Genomic DNA, 18,057 nt, shown 5'->3' with positions numbered 1-18,057 from the left:
ATCGGGGAATGTGAGTATAGCACAGTTCTGTTTTCTTTTAAACAAACTGTGCTGGAAGCGGAGGTCTTCTAAAACTGGATTTGAAAAATCACACATAAACTGGACTCTGCAACTGATCCCATTTATTAAAATGAGTTAATTGACACTGGTCTAGAACATTGGTTTTGGTGCTGCTAAAAGTGGAGGAGGTAGTCCAGTGGTGTGATGACAATGTTTCATTTAATGTTTGGATCAAGATCCAGACCAAGACACAGAAAAAAAACCTACAAATGAAATGGTAAGAAAGCCTGATGGCCACTAATACATTTTTGAGTAGGTTTTGCTATCAGTTGGGAAAGATGTCAGGCTTGGAGGAATCAATTTGATGCAATGGATATATGTGAGCCTTTTTAGGTTGTCCTTTCCAATGTTTTTAAGATAACAGAAACCATAGGAAAAGCTTAGGATCCTCATGAAGATGGAATACAGGAAGCAGTAAGAATATTTCTATTCACCTCTATGACTTGTGCAGAGAAGTAGATTAAGGGATTTCAAATCAGCCTTTCTATTATGATACATATTCTATTTTAGGACATATGCTAATAGTAAATTATGGGTTTTTTTGTCTTTTTTTGCACTCTTTGTACCTTTTGATTTACTAGCATGTAGAAAATTCCTGTTACCCTTTTGATAAAGTAAGAAAACCCACAATGATCACTAAAATAACTTGACATTGTCCATTTAACCCCTTATTGACATTTGCTATACAAGTATATCACAATTTGATAGCAGTTGTATGCAGTAAGGTCACAGTGTGAGCTTATCCCATACATGATAGGTAATTGGGTGTGTGTTAAAGCCAGGACCTGCCTTTTAGGGTACCGTCTCACTAAACGACGTACCAGCGATTCCGACCACGATTTGACCTGGTAAGGATCGCTGGTGCGTGGCTATATGGTCGCTGGTGAGCTGACAATCAGACAGATCTCACCAGCGACTCTGCGCTTGGTAACAAAGGTACACATCGGGTTACTAAGCAAAGCGCTTTGCTTAGTTACCCGATATTTACCCTGGTTACCAGCATACACTGATTACACAGAGTCGGTGCTCATTGGTCTCCCGCCGTCAAACACAGCGATGTGTGCTGCACAGCGGGAGACCAACAAGCAAAAAATGAACCAGAAGAGTGTCTAACGATCAGAGATTTCACAGCAGGTGCCTGTTCGCTGCTCAGTGTCACACACAGCGAGATCGCTGATGAGGTCACTGGTACGTCACAAAACCTGTGACTCAGCAGCGATCTCGCTATGTGAGAAGTACCCCTTACAGCTGTGGGTGAAGTACGCATTAACATGATAAATGATGCTGTCCGGCATCACAGGAGAGTGTAATTTTTACTATAACTCACTGCAGTCTCTGTCCCCTAAAAATATCTTACTCAAGTATCCAATTATGCACTGAGGATTTCCAAACAGAAAGTTATCAAAATGGAAACAAGAATATAAAAAAACATACAAAGCAGTAAAATTAGAGAGGGAGCAATAGGGACTTTTAAATTAAAACATAGAATAGCAATCAGAATATTAAAATAAATAGATATACATTTACTATGAGATTATTATCAGTTTCTAACCACCACAAAATACGGTATTTCAGCAAGCATTGTGGTGGATTTTTCTTACTTTAACAAAAGGTTGCCAAAAATATTATCCACCTGTGTATCATATATATATATATATATATATATATATATATATATATGGTAATTATTTTATTAATGTTGATAATGCTGCAATAACATTTTACATATTGTTTTACCATTTTGTTGGTTACTATTCTAAAAGAAGGATTCAATGTTTCCAATATGAAATTGCACAAGAAGTTATAAGTAGAGCGCACGTTGTTCTATTAATATGTTATGTATCCATGCAATACTTACGGATGCACTTTGGTAATGATCTGTCCCACAAGCCATTTGCCTTGCAGTTAAGAACAGATGATCCCAGAAGATAGTAGCCTTTCTTACAATGATATGTTACACTGATTCCATAACGAAAACTCTCTGGATAGTTTTGTTGTCCATGACGAATTGCATTTTCCACAAAACCAGGATCTGTACAGTTTACCACTACAAAAAGATAAGTGAATATGAAACTTGAAGTCTAACCATACACAAATGACAAATAACATAGTGTTAAATATTACAAGTTGTTTTAAGCAATTTTTTTTTTTAAATCATTTTTAACCATAATTTACTTATTTGCTCTTTTTAGTTGAACCTTTTTTAAAGCTATTCATATACTTCCTACACATTTATTCTTCACAAGTCTTTCAAAATATTTGAAAGCTTTGAATTGAAATAAAAACTTCTATTCAAAGCACAACAGAATTTCGAAATGTAATTGTAATTGGTTTTGTAAAAATAAAAAACAGTTGTTGATTGAAATATAAACAGCCGCATGTTTGCTTTTTTAGGATAGATCGTAAAAACTATGACAAAATGCATTGTATATATGGCAGCCTTAATTTTGGCTTTATGCCACATATATTGTGTAAAAATCACAAATTTGATGCATGCTAAGATTGCAAAATAATTTAAGTTAAGGTTTAGCAATTGTTTTACTAGTTGTACATACCAATTTTACGCACCACTGCAATACTGCTGGTACTTTATCTACGTTTAGCTATGGAACGACTTAGGTTTTTAACATTATTCAATTTTTATTAAATGGAATATGTCACTCCTTGGTGATTTTTTTTTAGTTATTAATGTGGGCATACTGGTAGCATAGAGTTTAAATTAGCCATACCTGTATGCCTCCTGGATGATAGATCGTTTTGTAAAAATCATCTTTTATATCTTCTATCTTCTGAGCTATGGAGCATGTGCTGTCCAAAAAATAAGACTGCCTACAGTCTTCATTTTATAGGATTCCTGCTCCCCTTCTTTTTCCTAGTATCCTTGTGACGTCAGGTGTGAGGTCGGAAATTTGCATCTGTGTTATGCCTGACATCTCTACCCTGCACTGTTTGGCCCTTCTGCGGACACAGTCTTCATTTTTAATGTGCGCAGATGTCGGGGAGTTACTGCTACATCACAGTGCAGGGGAGAGACGGCAGGTAGAATGCACATGTGTGGTATTTCTGGCTATGCACCTAACATCACTAAGACACTGAAGAGAAGGGGAGGAACAATATATATATATATATATATATATATAATTGCCTTATTCTGTCTGTCTTTCTTGCTCCAAAATGACGTCATTATAGTGACAAATGTCGCCACACTGCGCGCGCTAAAGAGCCTGCGACTAACAGCTCAGCAAACTGAACAGCCCGAACTACGGGCCGACAGGATGACGCCCAACAATTTTCCCTGCACCCACACGGAGCCCCGACTCCCCGGTGAGTGCTGCACCCCCAGGAACCCACACCGGCAACTCAGCCGACACATACCCACCGCTCGCCTCTGTCCCCCGCACACATTACCCCCCGGCTCCACCCCCGCGGACTCCACCCTCCGCATGTATACAATGAACACACATACACACACAAGAATAGTCACCTGTCCCCAGCCATGCAGTCCCCAGCACTGACGTCCTCAGCGCCATAGCTCCGCTCGGCTCCGCCCCTCCGCACTACGCCCCCACACACATTAGCTTGGGTTGACCAAGTATCAAAGTACAATTTTTGAAGCCAATAAATGTTACTCTTGTCTCTATAGTGTATGTTAAATAGAGATGAGCGAACCGGTCCCGGTTCGGCTCGAGGCGGTTCGCCGAACGGGGGGTCTGGCTCGAGTTCGGCTCGTCGAACGTTCGACGAACCGAACTCGAGCCCATAGGAAACAATGGCAGGCAATCACAAACACAGTAAAACACCTAGAAAACACCCTGAAAGGTGTCCAAAAGGTGACAAACAACTCACAACATAACACAAACACATGGGAAAGTGACAAGGACATATACTCATGTGAAAACAAAACAGCTGGACAAGGAAAAAGAGGGAGACACACAGATATATGAGTATATGCAAAGAAACATCGATTCCATTATTGTGCAACTTGAGCCCTGCTCATTTTAGGCTTCCAATCTGGATAAATTGCCTGAGCTCGCCACGTACGCCTTGAGGATCTTGTCGTGTCCTGCAGCCAGCGTTCTCTCGGAACCTGTCTTCAGTGCTGCTGGGGGTCTGCTGGCAGATAAGCACACGTGTCTGTCCACTGACAATGTGGACCTGGCTCTCAGAGGACTTTTCTTCCCCTGGGTCAGCCAGGGGAGGCGAAAGGCACGCGTATTTTTGAGAGTGCTTCATGCAAAGCATCTTTTTCTTTGTCAAAAGGGGGGCTCAACCGATGCCAGTCAAGTGGGGTGTGTGTGGCCCAGTTAGTGGCAACGAGGGAGACTGTGGTTGGAGTCCCCTCGCTGTGTCTCTAAAAGAACCAAGATGAACAAGTCATGGCTCTCAGAGGACTTTTCTTCCCCTGGGTCAGCCAGGGGACGGGAAAGGCACGCGTATTTTTGAGAGTGCTTCATGCAAAGCATCTTTTTCTTTTTCAAAAGGGGGCTCAACCGATGCCAGTCAAGTGGGGTGTGTGTGGCCCAGTTAGTGGCAACGAGGGAGACTGTGGTTGGAGTCCCCTCGCTGTGTCTCTAAAAGAACCAAGATGAACAAGTCATGGCTCTCAGAGGACTTTTCTTCCCCTGGGTCAGCCAGGGGACGGGAAAGGCACGCGTATTTTTGAGAGTGCTTCATGCAAAGCATCTTTTTCTTTGTCAAAAGGGGGGGTCAACCGATGCCAGTCAAGTGGGGTGTGTGTGGCCCAGTTAGTGGCAACGAGGGAGACTGTGGTTGGAGTCCCCTCGCTGTGTCTCTAAAAGAACCAAGATGAACAAGTCATGGCTCTCAGAGGACTTTTCTTCCCCTGGGTCAGCCAGGGGACGGGAAAGGCACGCGTATTTTTGAGAGTGCTTCATGCAAAGCATCTTTTTCTTTGTCAAAAGGGGGGGTCAACCGATGCCAGTCAAGTGGGGTGTGTGTGGCCCAGTTAGTGGCAACGAGGGAGACTGTGGTTGGAGTCCCCTCGCTGTGTCTCTAAAAGAACCAAGATGAACAAGTCATGGCTCTCAGAGGACTTTTCTTCCCCTGGGTCAGCCAGGGGACGGGAAAGGCACGCGTATTTTTGAGAGTGCTTCATGCAAAGCATCTTTTTCTTTTTCAAAAGGGGGCTCAACCGATGCCAGTCAAGTGGGGTGTGTGTGGCCCAGTTAGTGGCAACGAGGGAGACTGTGGTTGGAGTCCCCTCGCTGTGTCTCTAAAAGAACCAAGATGAACAAGTCATGGCTCTCAGAGGACTTTTCTTCCCCTGGGTCAGCCAGGGGACGGGAAAGGCACGCGTATTTTTGAGAGTGCTTCATGCAAAGCATCTTTTTCTTTTTCAAAAGGGGGCTCAACCGATGCCAGTCAAGTGGGGTGTGTGTGGCCCAGTTAGTGGCAACGAGGGAGACTGTGGTTGGAGTCCCCTCGCTGTGTTTTACATGCTTTTAGAAGGGCATGAAATGGCTTGGAGGTTGACTTTCATCATATGCAAACTGTTGGCTACCAAAATGCTGCCTTTCCAACAACTGTGGTTATAGGCAATGAGGAACATACTGATGAAGATGAGACGCAGATACCCGATTGGGATGACAACTTAAATATTCGGTCAGGGCAAGAAGAAACTCGGTCTGAGGGGTAGGGGAGTGCAAACACAACAATTGATGATTAAGTTCTAGATCACACCTACTGTCAACCCACAGTCAGACACTCGAGGAGGTCAACAGAGGCGGTGGAGGAGGATGCAACCGACGTCGAAGTAACCTGGCGCCTTCCTGGACACAGTCGGAGCACTGGTAGCACGTCTACAACTGCATCCTCAGCCACCACTCTGCCTCTGAGCATTATTCGGGGTGGATCAACAGGTCGCATGGCCTCTAAGCCTTGCCTAGCCAGGTCCTTTTTTGACATAGAAAAAGATCGCCCAAATTATGTGATCTGTAAAATTTGTCATGGTTCTCTTAGTAGAGGTCAAAACCTCAGCAGTTTGACAACTTCTTCCATGAATCGTCACATGAATAAATATCATATGGCCCGATGGGAAGCTCACCGTGCTGCAATGCGGCCTAGCGGAGCGAACCATCCACCGCCTGCCCCTTCCAGTGCATCCGCGCGCTCGTCATCTTCTAGGACTGTGGGGACAGCTGTCACACCTGTTTTTCCACCCACAACTTCCACCACTGTAACCGCAACAGGCAGTTTGCTTGGTAGGTCGTCAGTTGGTTTGGAAGGGGAAACAAGTGAGTGTGTACAGCTCTCTCAGACATCGATAGCACCAACTTTGGATGAAGGCAACATCATGTCTCCGCCTGCACTTTCCTCACAAAGCTGCATTTTTCCAGGGACACCCGACTCAACACCGTCTACACACAGCAGCCAGATCTCTGTCCCTCAGATGTGGTCAAATAAAAGGCCACTTCCTGCGACCCATGACAAAGCGAAGAGGTTGACTCTATCCCTCTGTAAGCTGTTGACTACAGAAATGCTGCCTTTCCGCCTAGTGGACACACAGGATTTTAGAGACCTTATGTCTGTCGCTGTGCCCCAGTACCAGATGCCTAGTCGCCACTACTTCTCTAAGAAAGGTGTGCCCGCGCTACACCAGCATGTCGCACACAACATCACCGCTTCCTTGAGAAACTCTGTGTGTGAACGGGTGCATTTCACCACCGATACTTGGACCAGTAAGCATGGACAGGGACGTTACATGTCGCTGACTGGCCACTGGGTAACTATGGTGATAGATGGTGAAGGGTCTGCTGCACAAGTCTTGCCGTCCCCACGACTTGTGTGTCAATCCTCTGTCTGTCCAAGTTCCGCCACTGCTTCTGCATCCTCCACCTCATCTGGGTCCTCCACCTCCGCCCCAAGCCTGCCTGGTCAGGCCACCAGCGTTCTCACTGCGCAGAAGGAATCACGCACCCCTCATTACTATGCTGGTAGCAGAGCGCAACGGCATCAGGCGGTCTTTAGCTTGACATGTCTTTGAAATAGGAGTCACACAGCGACTGAGTTGTGGGCAGCTCTGGAGACTGATTTTGATAAATGGTTGTCTCCACTCAACCTGCAGCCTGGTAAGGCCGTGTGCGACAATGCTGCAAACCTGGGTGCGGCCCTTCGCCTGGGCAAGGTGACACACGTGCCTTGTATGGCTCACGTGTTTAACCTTGTTGTCCAGCAATTTTTAACACACTATCCCGGCCTAGATGGCCTTCTGACCAGGGCACGGAAACTGTCTGCAGTGCTCACTTCCGCCGTTCAACCGCCGCACCTGAGCGACTTGCATCGCTCCAGAAGTCTTTCGGCCTGCCGGTTCATCGCCTGAAATGCGATGTGGCGACACGCTGGAATTCAACTCTCCACATGTTACAGCGACTGTGGCAGCACCGGCGAGCCCTGGTGCAATACGTCATGATGTATAGCCTGGGCCAACGAGATGCAGAAGTGGGGCAGATCACCCTGATGGAGTGATCTCAGATCAAGGACCTATGCACCCTTCTGCACAGTTTCGACATGGCGACGAATATGTTTAGCGCTGACAATGCCATTATCAGCATGACGATTACAGTCATTTACATGCTGGAGCACACGCTAAACACTATTCGTAGTCAGGGGGTGGGACAACAGGAAGGGGAGGAACTACAGGAGGATTCATATGCGCAAGACACAACAACATCACCAAGGTCCAGACGTTCATCATCACCAACGCGGCAGGCATGGGACCATGGGGGACAGGGATCAACAAGGGCGCATGGTAGCAGGTGAGATGTTGAGGAAGGTGCAGGAGGACATGAAGATATGGAGGACGAACTGTCCATGGACATGGAAGACTCAGCAGATGAGGGGGACCTTGGTCAAATTTCAGTTGAAAGAGGTTGGGGGGAGATGACAGAGGAAGAAAGAACGGTTAGCACCTCTATGCCACAAACACAGCGTGGACTTGGTGCGCATGGCTGCGCAAGACACATGAGTGCCTTCTTGTTGCACTACCTCCAACATGACCCTCGTATTGTCAAAATTAGAAGTGATGATGACTACTGGCTTGCCACACTATTAGATCCCCGGGACAAGTCCAAATTTTGTGACATAATTCCACCCATAGAAAGGGACGCACGTATGCAGGAGTATCAGCAGAAGCTGTTACTCGATCTTAGCTCGGCTTTTCCACCAAACAACCGTGCAGGTGAAGGGAGTGATTCTCCCAGTTGTAACTTGACAAACATGGGACGGCCTCGTCATCTTCAACAGTCTACCCGTACCAGTAGGACCGTATCTGGTGCTGGTAACAGCAATTTTATGGAATCTTTTCATAATTTTTTTAGACCCTCCTTTGCAAGGCCACCAGAGACAACAAGTCTGACACATAGTCAACGGATGGAGAGGATGATACAGGAGTATCTCCAAATGAACATCGATGCAATGACTTTGCAAATGGAGCCTTGCTCCTTTTGTGCTTCAAATCTAGAAAAATGTCAAGAGCTCTCCAGTTACGCCTCGAAGATTTTGTCGTGTCCAGCTGCCAGCGTTGTCTCTGAACGTGTCTTCAGTGCTGCTGGGTGTGTGCTGACAGATAAGCGCACGCGTCTGTCCAGTGACAATGTGGACAGACTGACGTTCATCAAAATGAACAAGTCATGGATCCAGAAGGAATTTACTACCCCTGTGTCATCCTGGGGAGAGTAAATGCTTGTGGATTTGGAATGTGCTTGATGCAAATCAAAACATCCTGTTTGCAACTAGGGCACAAGTGCTGCCACTGATAAGGTGTCTGTGTGGGGCCCAATTTTTGGAAAAAAAGGGAGACTCCGCTTGGAGTAACCCTTGCTTGCTGTGTTTTTTAAAAATGATACAAGATGAACAGATCTGAAGGCAAGATGAAGCCAACATCATGTCTCCGCCTGCACTTTTCTCACAAACCTGCATTTTTCCAGGGACACCCTACTCAACACCGTCTACAGACAGCAGCCAGATCTCTGTCCCTCAGATGTGGTCAAATAAAAGGCCACTTACTGCGACCCATGACAAAGCTAAGTGGTTGACTCTATCCCTCTGTAAGCTGTTGGCTACCGAAATGCTGCCTTTACGCGTAGTGGACACACAGGATTTTACAGACCTTATGTCTGTCGCTGTGCCCCAGTACCAGATGCCCAATCACCACTGCTTCTCCAAGAAAAGCATGCCCGCGCTACACCGGCATGTCGCACACAACATCACCACTTCCTTGAGAAAATCTGTGTGCGACAGGGTGCATTTCAACACAGATACTTGGACCAGTAAGCATAGACAGGGTCATTACATGTCACTGACTGGGCACTGGCAAACTATGGTGAGAGATGGAGAAGGGTCTGCTGTACAAGTCTTGCCGTCCCCACGAGTTGTTTCAATCCTTGTTCTGTATGTAGAAGTTAATACACTGCTTCTGCCTCTTCAACCTCGTGTGGGTCCTCTACCTTTGCGCAAACCCTGTGTGGTCAGGCCACCCTTCCTTGCAACTGCGCACAAGGACTACCACACACCTCCTTACTATGCTGGCAGCAGAGCTCAATGCCATCAGGCGGTCAAAGTTTTACTTTGAAATGTATGGGAAATGTGAGTCACACCGCTATTACAGAGAATAGTAGTCAGGCAGGGTCAAAACATTAATTGAGGAACAGGAACAGAATGGGACGGCCAGGACTTAATCAGAAAACAAGCAGAGGTGAAATGCGTATCGGCCAACAAGGTACATAAACAGCAAGCAGGAAAAGTAGTCAGGTAACAAGCACACAAAATCATAAAACTGAACTGGGGGTAAAATTAACCAGAGGTTCATAGCTATGTCTGGCAGTGGTCTGCAGACAGGATGGGCATAAAAAAGGGTGTGGTGTCTTCCCATTGGTTGTAGCTGAATGATGGTATTTCATCTGTGAGATACCCACCAGCTACATTCAGCCAGAGATTCTGCATCTGTCAAGGTAATGCAGCCCAGTGGGTGAGCATAACCTGCGTCCACCTGCGCCGCTGGCATCGACTACTCTCCCATCATCAGCACTATTCATGAAAGGAACACGTTGTCACCTGGCGACCGGAGTACAAATTGACGGAGCGGACTCCGTTGGTGACTTAACAGCCGTGTGCGGCAATGATGCAAACCTGGCTGCGGGCCATCCTCAGGGCAATGTGACACACGTGCCTTTTATGGCTCACGTGTTGATCCGAATTCTCCAGCAATTTTTAAAACACCATCACGGCCTACATGGCCTTGTGCAGCGGGCACGCTCGCTATGTGCTCACTTCCATCGTGCGCACACAGCAGCTCAACAACTTTCATCACTCCGGAAGTCTTAGGGTCTGGCAGTTAAACGCCGGAAATGCGATGTTCCGACACGCAGGAATTGGAATCTGCACATGTTGCAGCGTGTGTGGCAGCACCGCAGAGCCCTGCTGAAATACGGTAAGACATATAGCCTGGGATAAGTTGATCCAGAGGTGGTGCAGATCACGCTGCTGGAGTGGTGTCAGATCAAGGACCTATGCACCCTGCTACACAGTTTTGAAATGTCGACGAAGATGTTTAGCACTGGCAATGTCATTCTCAGCGTGACAATTCTGGTCATCTACATGATGGAGCACACTGTAATTATTATTCGGAGTCAGGTGTTGGGACAAGAGGAAGGGGAGGAAGTACAGGAGGAGTCATATGCGGAAGGGATAACAAGATCTACGCGGTCCAGATGGTCAGCGGCACCTATGCGGCAGTCATGGTGAGGGAGAGGGATTAACAAGGGCGCATAGTATCAGCAAAAAGTGTTGATGAAAGTGCAGGAGCCCATGAAGAAATGGAGGACGAACTGGCGATGGGCATGGAAGACTCAGCAGATGAGTGAGAGCTTGCTCACATTTCGGTTGTGCGAGGTTGTGGGTAGAGGGCAGAGGAAGGATGCACGATTCTCACCTCTCTGCCACCAACACACCAAGGACTTGGTCCTCCTGGATGCACAAGACACATGAGCGCCTTCTTGCTGCACTACCTACATGACCCTCGGATTGTATGAATTTGAAGTAATCCTGAATACTGGATTGCCACACTGTTAGATCCCCGGTACAAGACAAAATTTGGCGAACTAATTCCTGCCATAGAAATAGACGCACGTATACAGGAGTATCTGCAGAATGTGGTACGCAATCTTAGATCTACTTTTCCACTAAACACCAGTGCTGCACAGAGTGAATCTCAACACTTTGTCATGGATAGGAGGAAATGGTCTTTTACTTGTCCACATCGGAGGGACCGAGGGATGGCTGCTGTGCTGAGATGGCGTTGAGTACGGTGTCCCTGCACAGTTGCACTTTTGGTCATATCCCAAAATGAGTTGAAAAAGGACAGATGCTGTTGGAAAGGGGAACAGGTGTGTTGGAAAGGGGAAAAAAATTTTGGTCCGTGGATTTGGTGGTTAAACAACTGTAACATTTGCTGAAGAAACAACATCTGTTACAGTGGGACTGGCAGATTTGGATAAAGTGGTATATAATCTGTGACCGCTATATAACAAAAATTAATAAGAAAAGAAAGAGAAAGGTATATATCACCTTCAGCAGTCAGTGTCCACCGTGCTCCCAGTTGGAAAAGGAGAGGTTGGCAACTTGAAGGTTTGGTGGAGGATACAGAGCTGTGTGGCTATGAAACTAATAGTAGCCTGAACCGAGTTAGACGCCATTCGGATCTGGAGACTGTGAGCCCTGTTAGCGTCACAGGGTCCACATGCCCACCCAGCCCAGGAACTCCCTGTTAACAACACAGGGGCCATTGAGTACGCTGACCGTGTGCGTAGGGGCCACACCTGTGGACAGCAGGCGCATCAGCAGCAGCAGGCCTGTTAATGCCACTGGGCTGCACAAGCAGGACTGTTAGGACAGGAGCTGGTCTTAACCGTTCTGCGTTACCAACTGTGGTGGTGGCCTGCATCCACCACCCTATCCCTGCCTACCTCTGGCCTAAAGCCGCAATGGGTTCAACACATGGAGGTGTGCTCTTTCGGAGCATAATAGAAGACTGCGCACCTCCTTGTTGGCTCCAGCCCCTTTTATAACCTGGGTCCGCCCCAAACCAGGGTGAACCACAATGCACCTCCTGGAGACAAAAGCAGAGTGACACGTCATGAGTGGCATAACTAGCGTCCTATTTGGAAACGCAACTTCAATGATGACCTCATGGCTGCCATGACCCAAACACCTCACCAGTCATCGTCTGACCATCAATAATGCGGTGACAAGTCATAGGTGTGGGCCTCTGCAAGCCATTTGGGAGGACACCTGATGCCCTGTGGTCTATATGGGACCCCCACATCAGGGCCAGGGCCAAAGAGTTCATTACCGGACCTAGTCTCTGATGCAGGAAGTGCCTGAGCATGCTCAGTAGCATGAAATACAGTCTCTGAAAAAAGACTATCAGCTTTAGCATGGTGTCTAGGCACAAAACAGGACTTAGACCCGGCACAGAATGCAAGCACCTGTGCAAAGAGGCTTTTCACACTTAGTGTGGGAGCATGCGCTGTATCCCGAAATGAAGACTTAGCGTCAGGAATGGCACAGTCAGGCTGAGCATACTCACTAGGCGAAACACTGTAATTATGCTGCAGCTGGGGTACATCGGCACACGCATGCGCACTAGCTGCCTCTCCACACTTAGACGTGGAGGGGAAATTTGTCTTGGAGATGCTGTCTATGAACAGAAGGAAAAGCTAAAGGAAGCCTGACTTTCTATCCCTCCGAATTATGAAATGCAGCAATGAATTCCATGAGTTTGCTATAACATTAGCGTAGCTAAATGTGCATGAGGGTGTGATGTAGAGGTGCTAGAAATAGCTTGTCACCAGTGGGGCACTAATGGAATACAACAGCCAGTTCTATGATGCCACAAAATGGCAGTATTTTGTGCTATCATTATAGCTTATTAAAAACAGAGCACGAGGTTGTCATGCAGAGGTGCTGCACATAGATTTGCAGTAGTGTGAATAGACAAAAGTACAATAGCCACGTTTAGGATACAACTAGGTACAGTGAGTGTTTGCTAGTATAATGGCTGAGTTTAAAAAAGTTTGAGTGTGCAATGCAGGCAGATGTCCTGCAAATATCGTTCCAATACTGTGAATTGACAAAAGTACAATAGCCACGTTTAGGATACAACTAGGTACAGTGAGTGTTTGCTAGTATAATGGCTGAGTTTAAAAAAGTTTGAGTGTGCAATGCAGGCAGACGTGCTGCAAATAACGTTCCAATACTGTGAATAGACAAAAGTACAATAGCCACGTTTAGGATACAACTAGGTACACTGAGTGTTTGCTACTATAAATGGCTGAGTTTAAAAAAGTTTGAGTGTGCAATGCAGGCAGACGTGCTGCAAATAACGTTCCAATACTGTGAATTGACAAAAGTACAATAGCCACGTTTAGGATACAACTAGGTACAGTGAGTGTTTGCTAGTATAATGGCTGAGTTTAAAAAAGTTTGAGTGTGCAATGCAGGCAGACGTGCTGCAAATAACGTTCCAATACTGTGAATTGACAAAAGTACAATAGCCACGTTTAGGATACAACTAGGTACAGTGAGTGTTTGCTAGTATAATGGCTGAGTTTAAAAAAGTTTGAGTGTGCAATGCAGGCAGACGTGCTGCAAATAACGTTCCAATACTGTGAATTGACAAAAGTACAATAGCCACGTTTAGGATACAACTAGGTACAGTGAGTGTTTGCTAGTATAATGGCTGAGTTTAAAAAAGTTTGAGTGTGCAATGCAGGCAGACGTGCTGCAAATAACGTTCCAATACTGTGAATTGACAAAAGTACAATAGCCACGTTTAGGATACAACTAGGTACAGTGAGTGTTTGCTAGTATAATGGCTGAGTTTAAAAAAGTTAGAGTGTGCAATGCAGGCAGACGTGCTGCAAATAACGTTCCAATACTGTGAATAGACAAAAGTACAATAGCCACGTTTAGGATACAACTAGGTACACTGAGTGTTTGCTACTATAAATGGCTGAGTTTAAAAAAGTTTGAGTGTGCAATGCAGGCAGACGTGCTGCAAATAACGTTCCAATACTGTGAATTGACAAAAGTACAATAGCCACGTTTAGGATACAACTAGGTACACTGAGTGTTTGCTACTATAAATGGCTGAGTTTAAAAAAGTTTGAGTGTGCAATGCAGGCAGACGTGCTGCAAATAACGTTCCAATACTGTGAATTGACAAAAGTACAATAGCCACGTTTAGGATACAACTAGGTACAGTGAGTGTTTGCTAGTATAATGGCTGAGTTTAAAAAAGTTAGAGTGTGCAATGCAGGCAGACGTGCTGCAAATATCGTTCCAATACTGTGAATAGACAAAAGTAAAATAGCCACGTTTAGGATACAACTAGGTACACTGAGTGTTTGCTAGTATAATGGCTGAGTTTAAAAAAGTTAGAGTGTGCAATGCAGGCAGACGTGCTGCAAATAACGTTCCAATACTGTGAATAGACAAAAGTACAATAGCCACGTTTAGGATACAACTAGGTACACTGAGTGTTTGCTACTATAAATGGCTGAGTTTAAAAAAGTTTGAGTGTGCAATGCAGGCAGACGTGCTGCAAATAACGTTCCAATACTGTGAATTGACAAAAGTACAATAGCCACGTTTAGGATACAACTAGGTACACTGAGTGTTTGCTACTATAAATGGCTGAGTTTAAAAAAGTTTGAGTGTGCAATGCAGGCAGACGTGCTGCAAATAACGTTCCAATACTGTGAATTGACAAAAGTACAATAGCCACGTTTAGGATACAACTAGGTACACTGAGTGTTTGCTAGTATAATGGCTGAGTTTAAAAAAGTTAGAGTGTGCAATGCAGGCAGACGTGCTGCAAATATCGTTCCAATACTGTGAATAGACAAAAGTACAATAGCCACGTTTAGGATACAACTAGGTACACTGAGTGTTTGCTACTATAAATGGCTGAGTTTAAAAAAGTTAGAGTGTGCAATGCAGGCAGACGTGCTGCAAATATCGTTCCAATACTGTGAATAGACAAAAGTACAATAGCCACGTTTAGGATACAACTAGGTACACTGAGTGTTTGCTAGTATAATGGCTTAGTAACAATGAGTTGTAGTGTGCAATGCAGGCAGACGTGCTCTGCAAATGTCTTTGCACTAGTGGGACTATAGCAAAGTCCAATAGCCACGTTTAGGATGCCACTAGGTACACTGAGTGTTTGCTAGTAAAATTGCTTAGTTTAAAAAAGTTGGAGTGTGCAATGCAGGCAGATGTGCTCTGCTAATATCTTTGCACTAGTGGGACTATAGCAAAGTCCAATAGCCACGTATAGGATGCCACTAGGTACACTGAGTGTTTGCTAGTATAATGGCTTAGTTAAAATGAGTTTGAGTGTGCAATGCAGGCAGACGCGCTATGCAAATGTCTTTGCACTAGTGGGACTATAGCAAAGTCCAATAGCCACGTATAGGATGCCACTAGGTACACTGAGTGTTTGCTAGTATAATGGCTTGGTTTTAATGAGTTGGAGTGTGCAATGCAGGCAGACGCGCTCTGCAAATGTCTTTGCACTAGTGGGACTATAGCAAAGTCCAATAGCCACGTATAGGATGCCACTAGGTACACTGAGTGTTTGCTAGTATAATGGCTTGGTTAGAATGAGTTGTAGTGTGCAATGCAGGCAGATGTGCTCTGCTAATGTCTTTGCACTAGTGGGACTATAGCAAAGTCCAATAGCCACGTATAGGATGCCACTAGGTACACTGAGTGTTTGCTAGTATAATGGCTTAGTTAAAATGAGTTTGAGTGTGCAATGCAGGCAGACGCGCTATGCAAATGTCTTTGCACTAGTGGGACTATAGCAAAGTCCAATAGCCACGTATAGGATGCCACTAGGTACACTGAGTGTTTGCTAGTATAATGGCTTGGTTAGAATGAGTTGTAGTGTGCAATGCAGGCAGATGTGCTCTGCTAATGTCTTTGCACTAGTGGGACTATAGCAAAGTCCAATAGCCACGTATAGGATGCCACTAGGTACACTGAGTGTTTGCTAGTATAATGGCTTAGTTAAAATGAGTTTGAGTGTGCAATGCCGGCAGACGCGCTATGCAAATGTCTTTGCACTAGTGGGACTATAGCAAAGTCCAATAGCCACGTATAGGATGCCACTAGGTACACTGAGTGTTTGCTAGTATAATGGCTTGGTTTTAATGAGTTGGAGTGTGCAATGCAGGCAGACGCGCTCTGCAAATGTCTTTGCACTAGTGGGACTATAGCAAAGTCCAATAGCCACGTATAGGATGCCACTAGGTACACTGAGTGTTTGCTAGTATAATGGCTTGGTTAGAATGAGTTGTAGTGTGCAATGCAGGCAGACGCGCTCTGCAAATGTCTTTGCACTAGTGGGACTATAGCAAAGTCCAATAGCCACGTATAGGATGCCACTAGGTACACTGAGTGTTTGCTAGTATAATGGCTTGGTTAGAATGAGTTGTAGTGTGCAATGCAGGCAGACGCGCTCTGCAAATGTCTTTGCACTAGTGGGACTATAGCAAAGTCCAATAGCCACGTATAGGATGCCACTAGGTACACTGAGTGTTTGCTAGTATAATGGCTTGGTTAGAATGAGTTGTAGTGTGCAATGCAGGCAGACGCGCTCTGCAAATGTCTTTGCACTAGTGGGACTATAGCAAAGTCCAATAGCCACGTATAGGATGCCACTAGGTACACTGAGTGTTTGCTAGTATAATGGCTTAGTTATCAGTTGGAGTGTGCAGAGGACAAGAGGGTACAGTGGCAGGATTGTGGTGCTCTGGGTAGAGGAATGGAAGCCTGCCTTTCTATTCCCTCCTAATGGTGAAATGCAGGTAGGAAATCCCTGACCTGGGCTACACAGACGCTGTTGCTGTTTGCAGGACCTGTCACCTATGGCTCTCTGACCCTGCCGGTTGGAGCCCTTAAAAGGACTGCTATAAAGTGCTCTCCCTAAGCTGTCTAACGCTGTGTATGCAGCGCATACAGCTGTATCGGCTATAGGACTCAGGAAGACGGAGCTGCGACAGTGATGTCTGACACCAAAGACGCAGAAGGCAGATAATGGCGTCCGTGAAGAAAATGTCCGGTTTTATAATGCAGGGACATGTGACATGCAGATCCTATCACACATGCCGTTGCTTCTCTGGCTCAAAGTCCACTTAGCTGTGTGTGTGTCTGGGATTGGCTGACATGCTGGCCCGCCCCACAAGACGCGCGCGCTTAGGGAAGGAAGACAAGAAAAAAAAAAAAAAAAAATGGCGATCGCCATTATAGAAACAGCAGTGATCTGAAGGCGCTGTTCACGCACACTATACACTGAAATGTGATAATAGTTTGATTCACAGAGTGACTTACACTATTACAGCAGAAACCAAGCTATGATTTAGCTGTTTTTTGGCTGCTAGAACCGTTCTCGAACGTTTCTAGAACTACCGAGCTTTTGCAAAAAGCTCGAGTTCTAGTTCGATCTAGAACATGCCCCAAAATCACTCGAGCCGCGAACTGGAGAACCACGAACCACGAACCGCGCTCAACTCTAATGTTAAACCAAAACATAGCATGGACAACAGAACTGGTAGCATGAAGAAGAAAAAAAAAATCCAGCACTCTGAAAAAATACGGGAGCAGCTAGTACAGCAGCAAGAAGAAACTCATATTTATCATTCCATGGATATCTAGGTCTACAGATTACATTGGTTATTGAAGTGCTGTTTGCTATCCACATTCTGTCATGTCTAACCTCCAATGCAGTGTCATAGGGGATGTACGGCATTGCTGTGGCTTTGTCAAACACAAGCAGACCAGGTTATCCACCACAAACATTAAAAATGTCACATTTGCCAAAATAAATCATCAAGGATAGCTCAGGGCGGACTACAATCACCTATGGCTATTGTCAATGATTAAATGATTGTCCATACCATCTGCCTGTCTGAC

The 18,057-nt window shown here is 45.5% G+C and overlaps 1 protein-coding gene across 2 annotated transcripts in view; it reads right to left on the bottom strand.

Annotated features, from left to right (window-relative positions):
- CSMD1 (CUB and Sushi multiple domains 1) overlaps positions 1-18,057 on the bottom strand; it is a 2,926,925-nt gene that overhangs the window by 169,620 nt on the left and 2,739,248 nt on the right. For both annotated transcript variants that reach the window (XM_075340315.1, XM_075340314.1), the window contains exon 55: positions 1,919-2,107. In XM_075340315.1, coding sequence (XP_075196430.1) covers positions 1,919-2,107 — 189 coding nt within the window. The remainder of the gene's footprint in view (positions 1-1,918; positions 2,108-18,057) is intronic.

Source organism: Anomaloglossus baeobatrachus, chromosome 3, assembly GCF_048569485.1.
Source record: "Anomaloglossus baeobatrachus isolate aAnoBae1 chromosome 3, aAnoBae1.hap1, whole genome shotgun sequence".
Taxonomy (NCBI): domain Eukaryota; kingdom Metazoa; phylum Chordata; class Amphibia; order Anura; family Aromobatidae; genus Anomaloglossus; species Anomaloglossus baeobatrachus.
The sequence above is the reverse complement of the archived record's forward strand: the minus strand, read 5'-3'. Positions and strand labels throughout refer to the sequence as shown.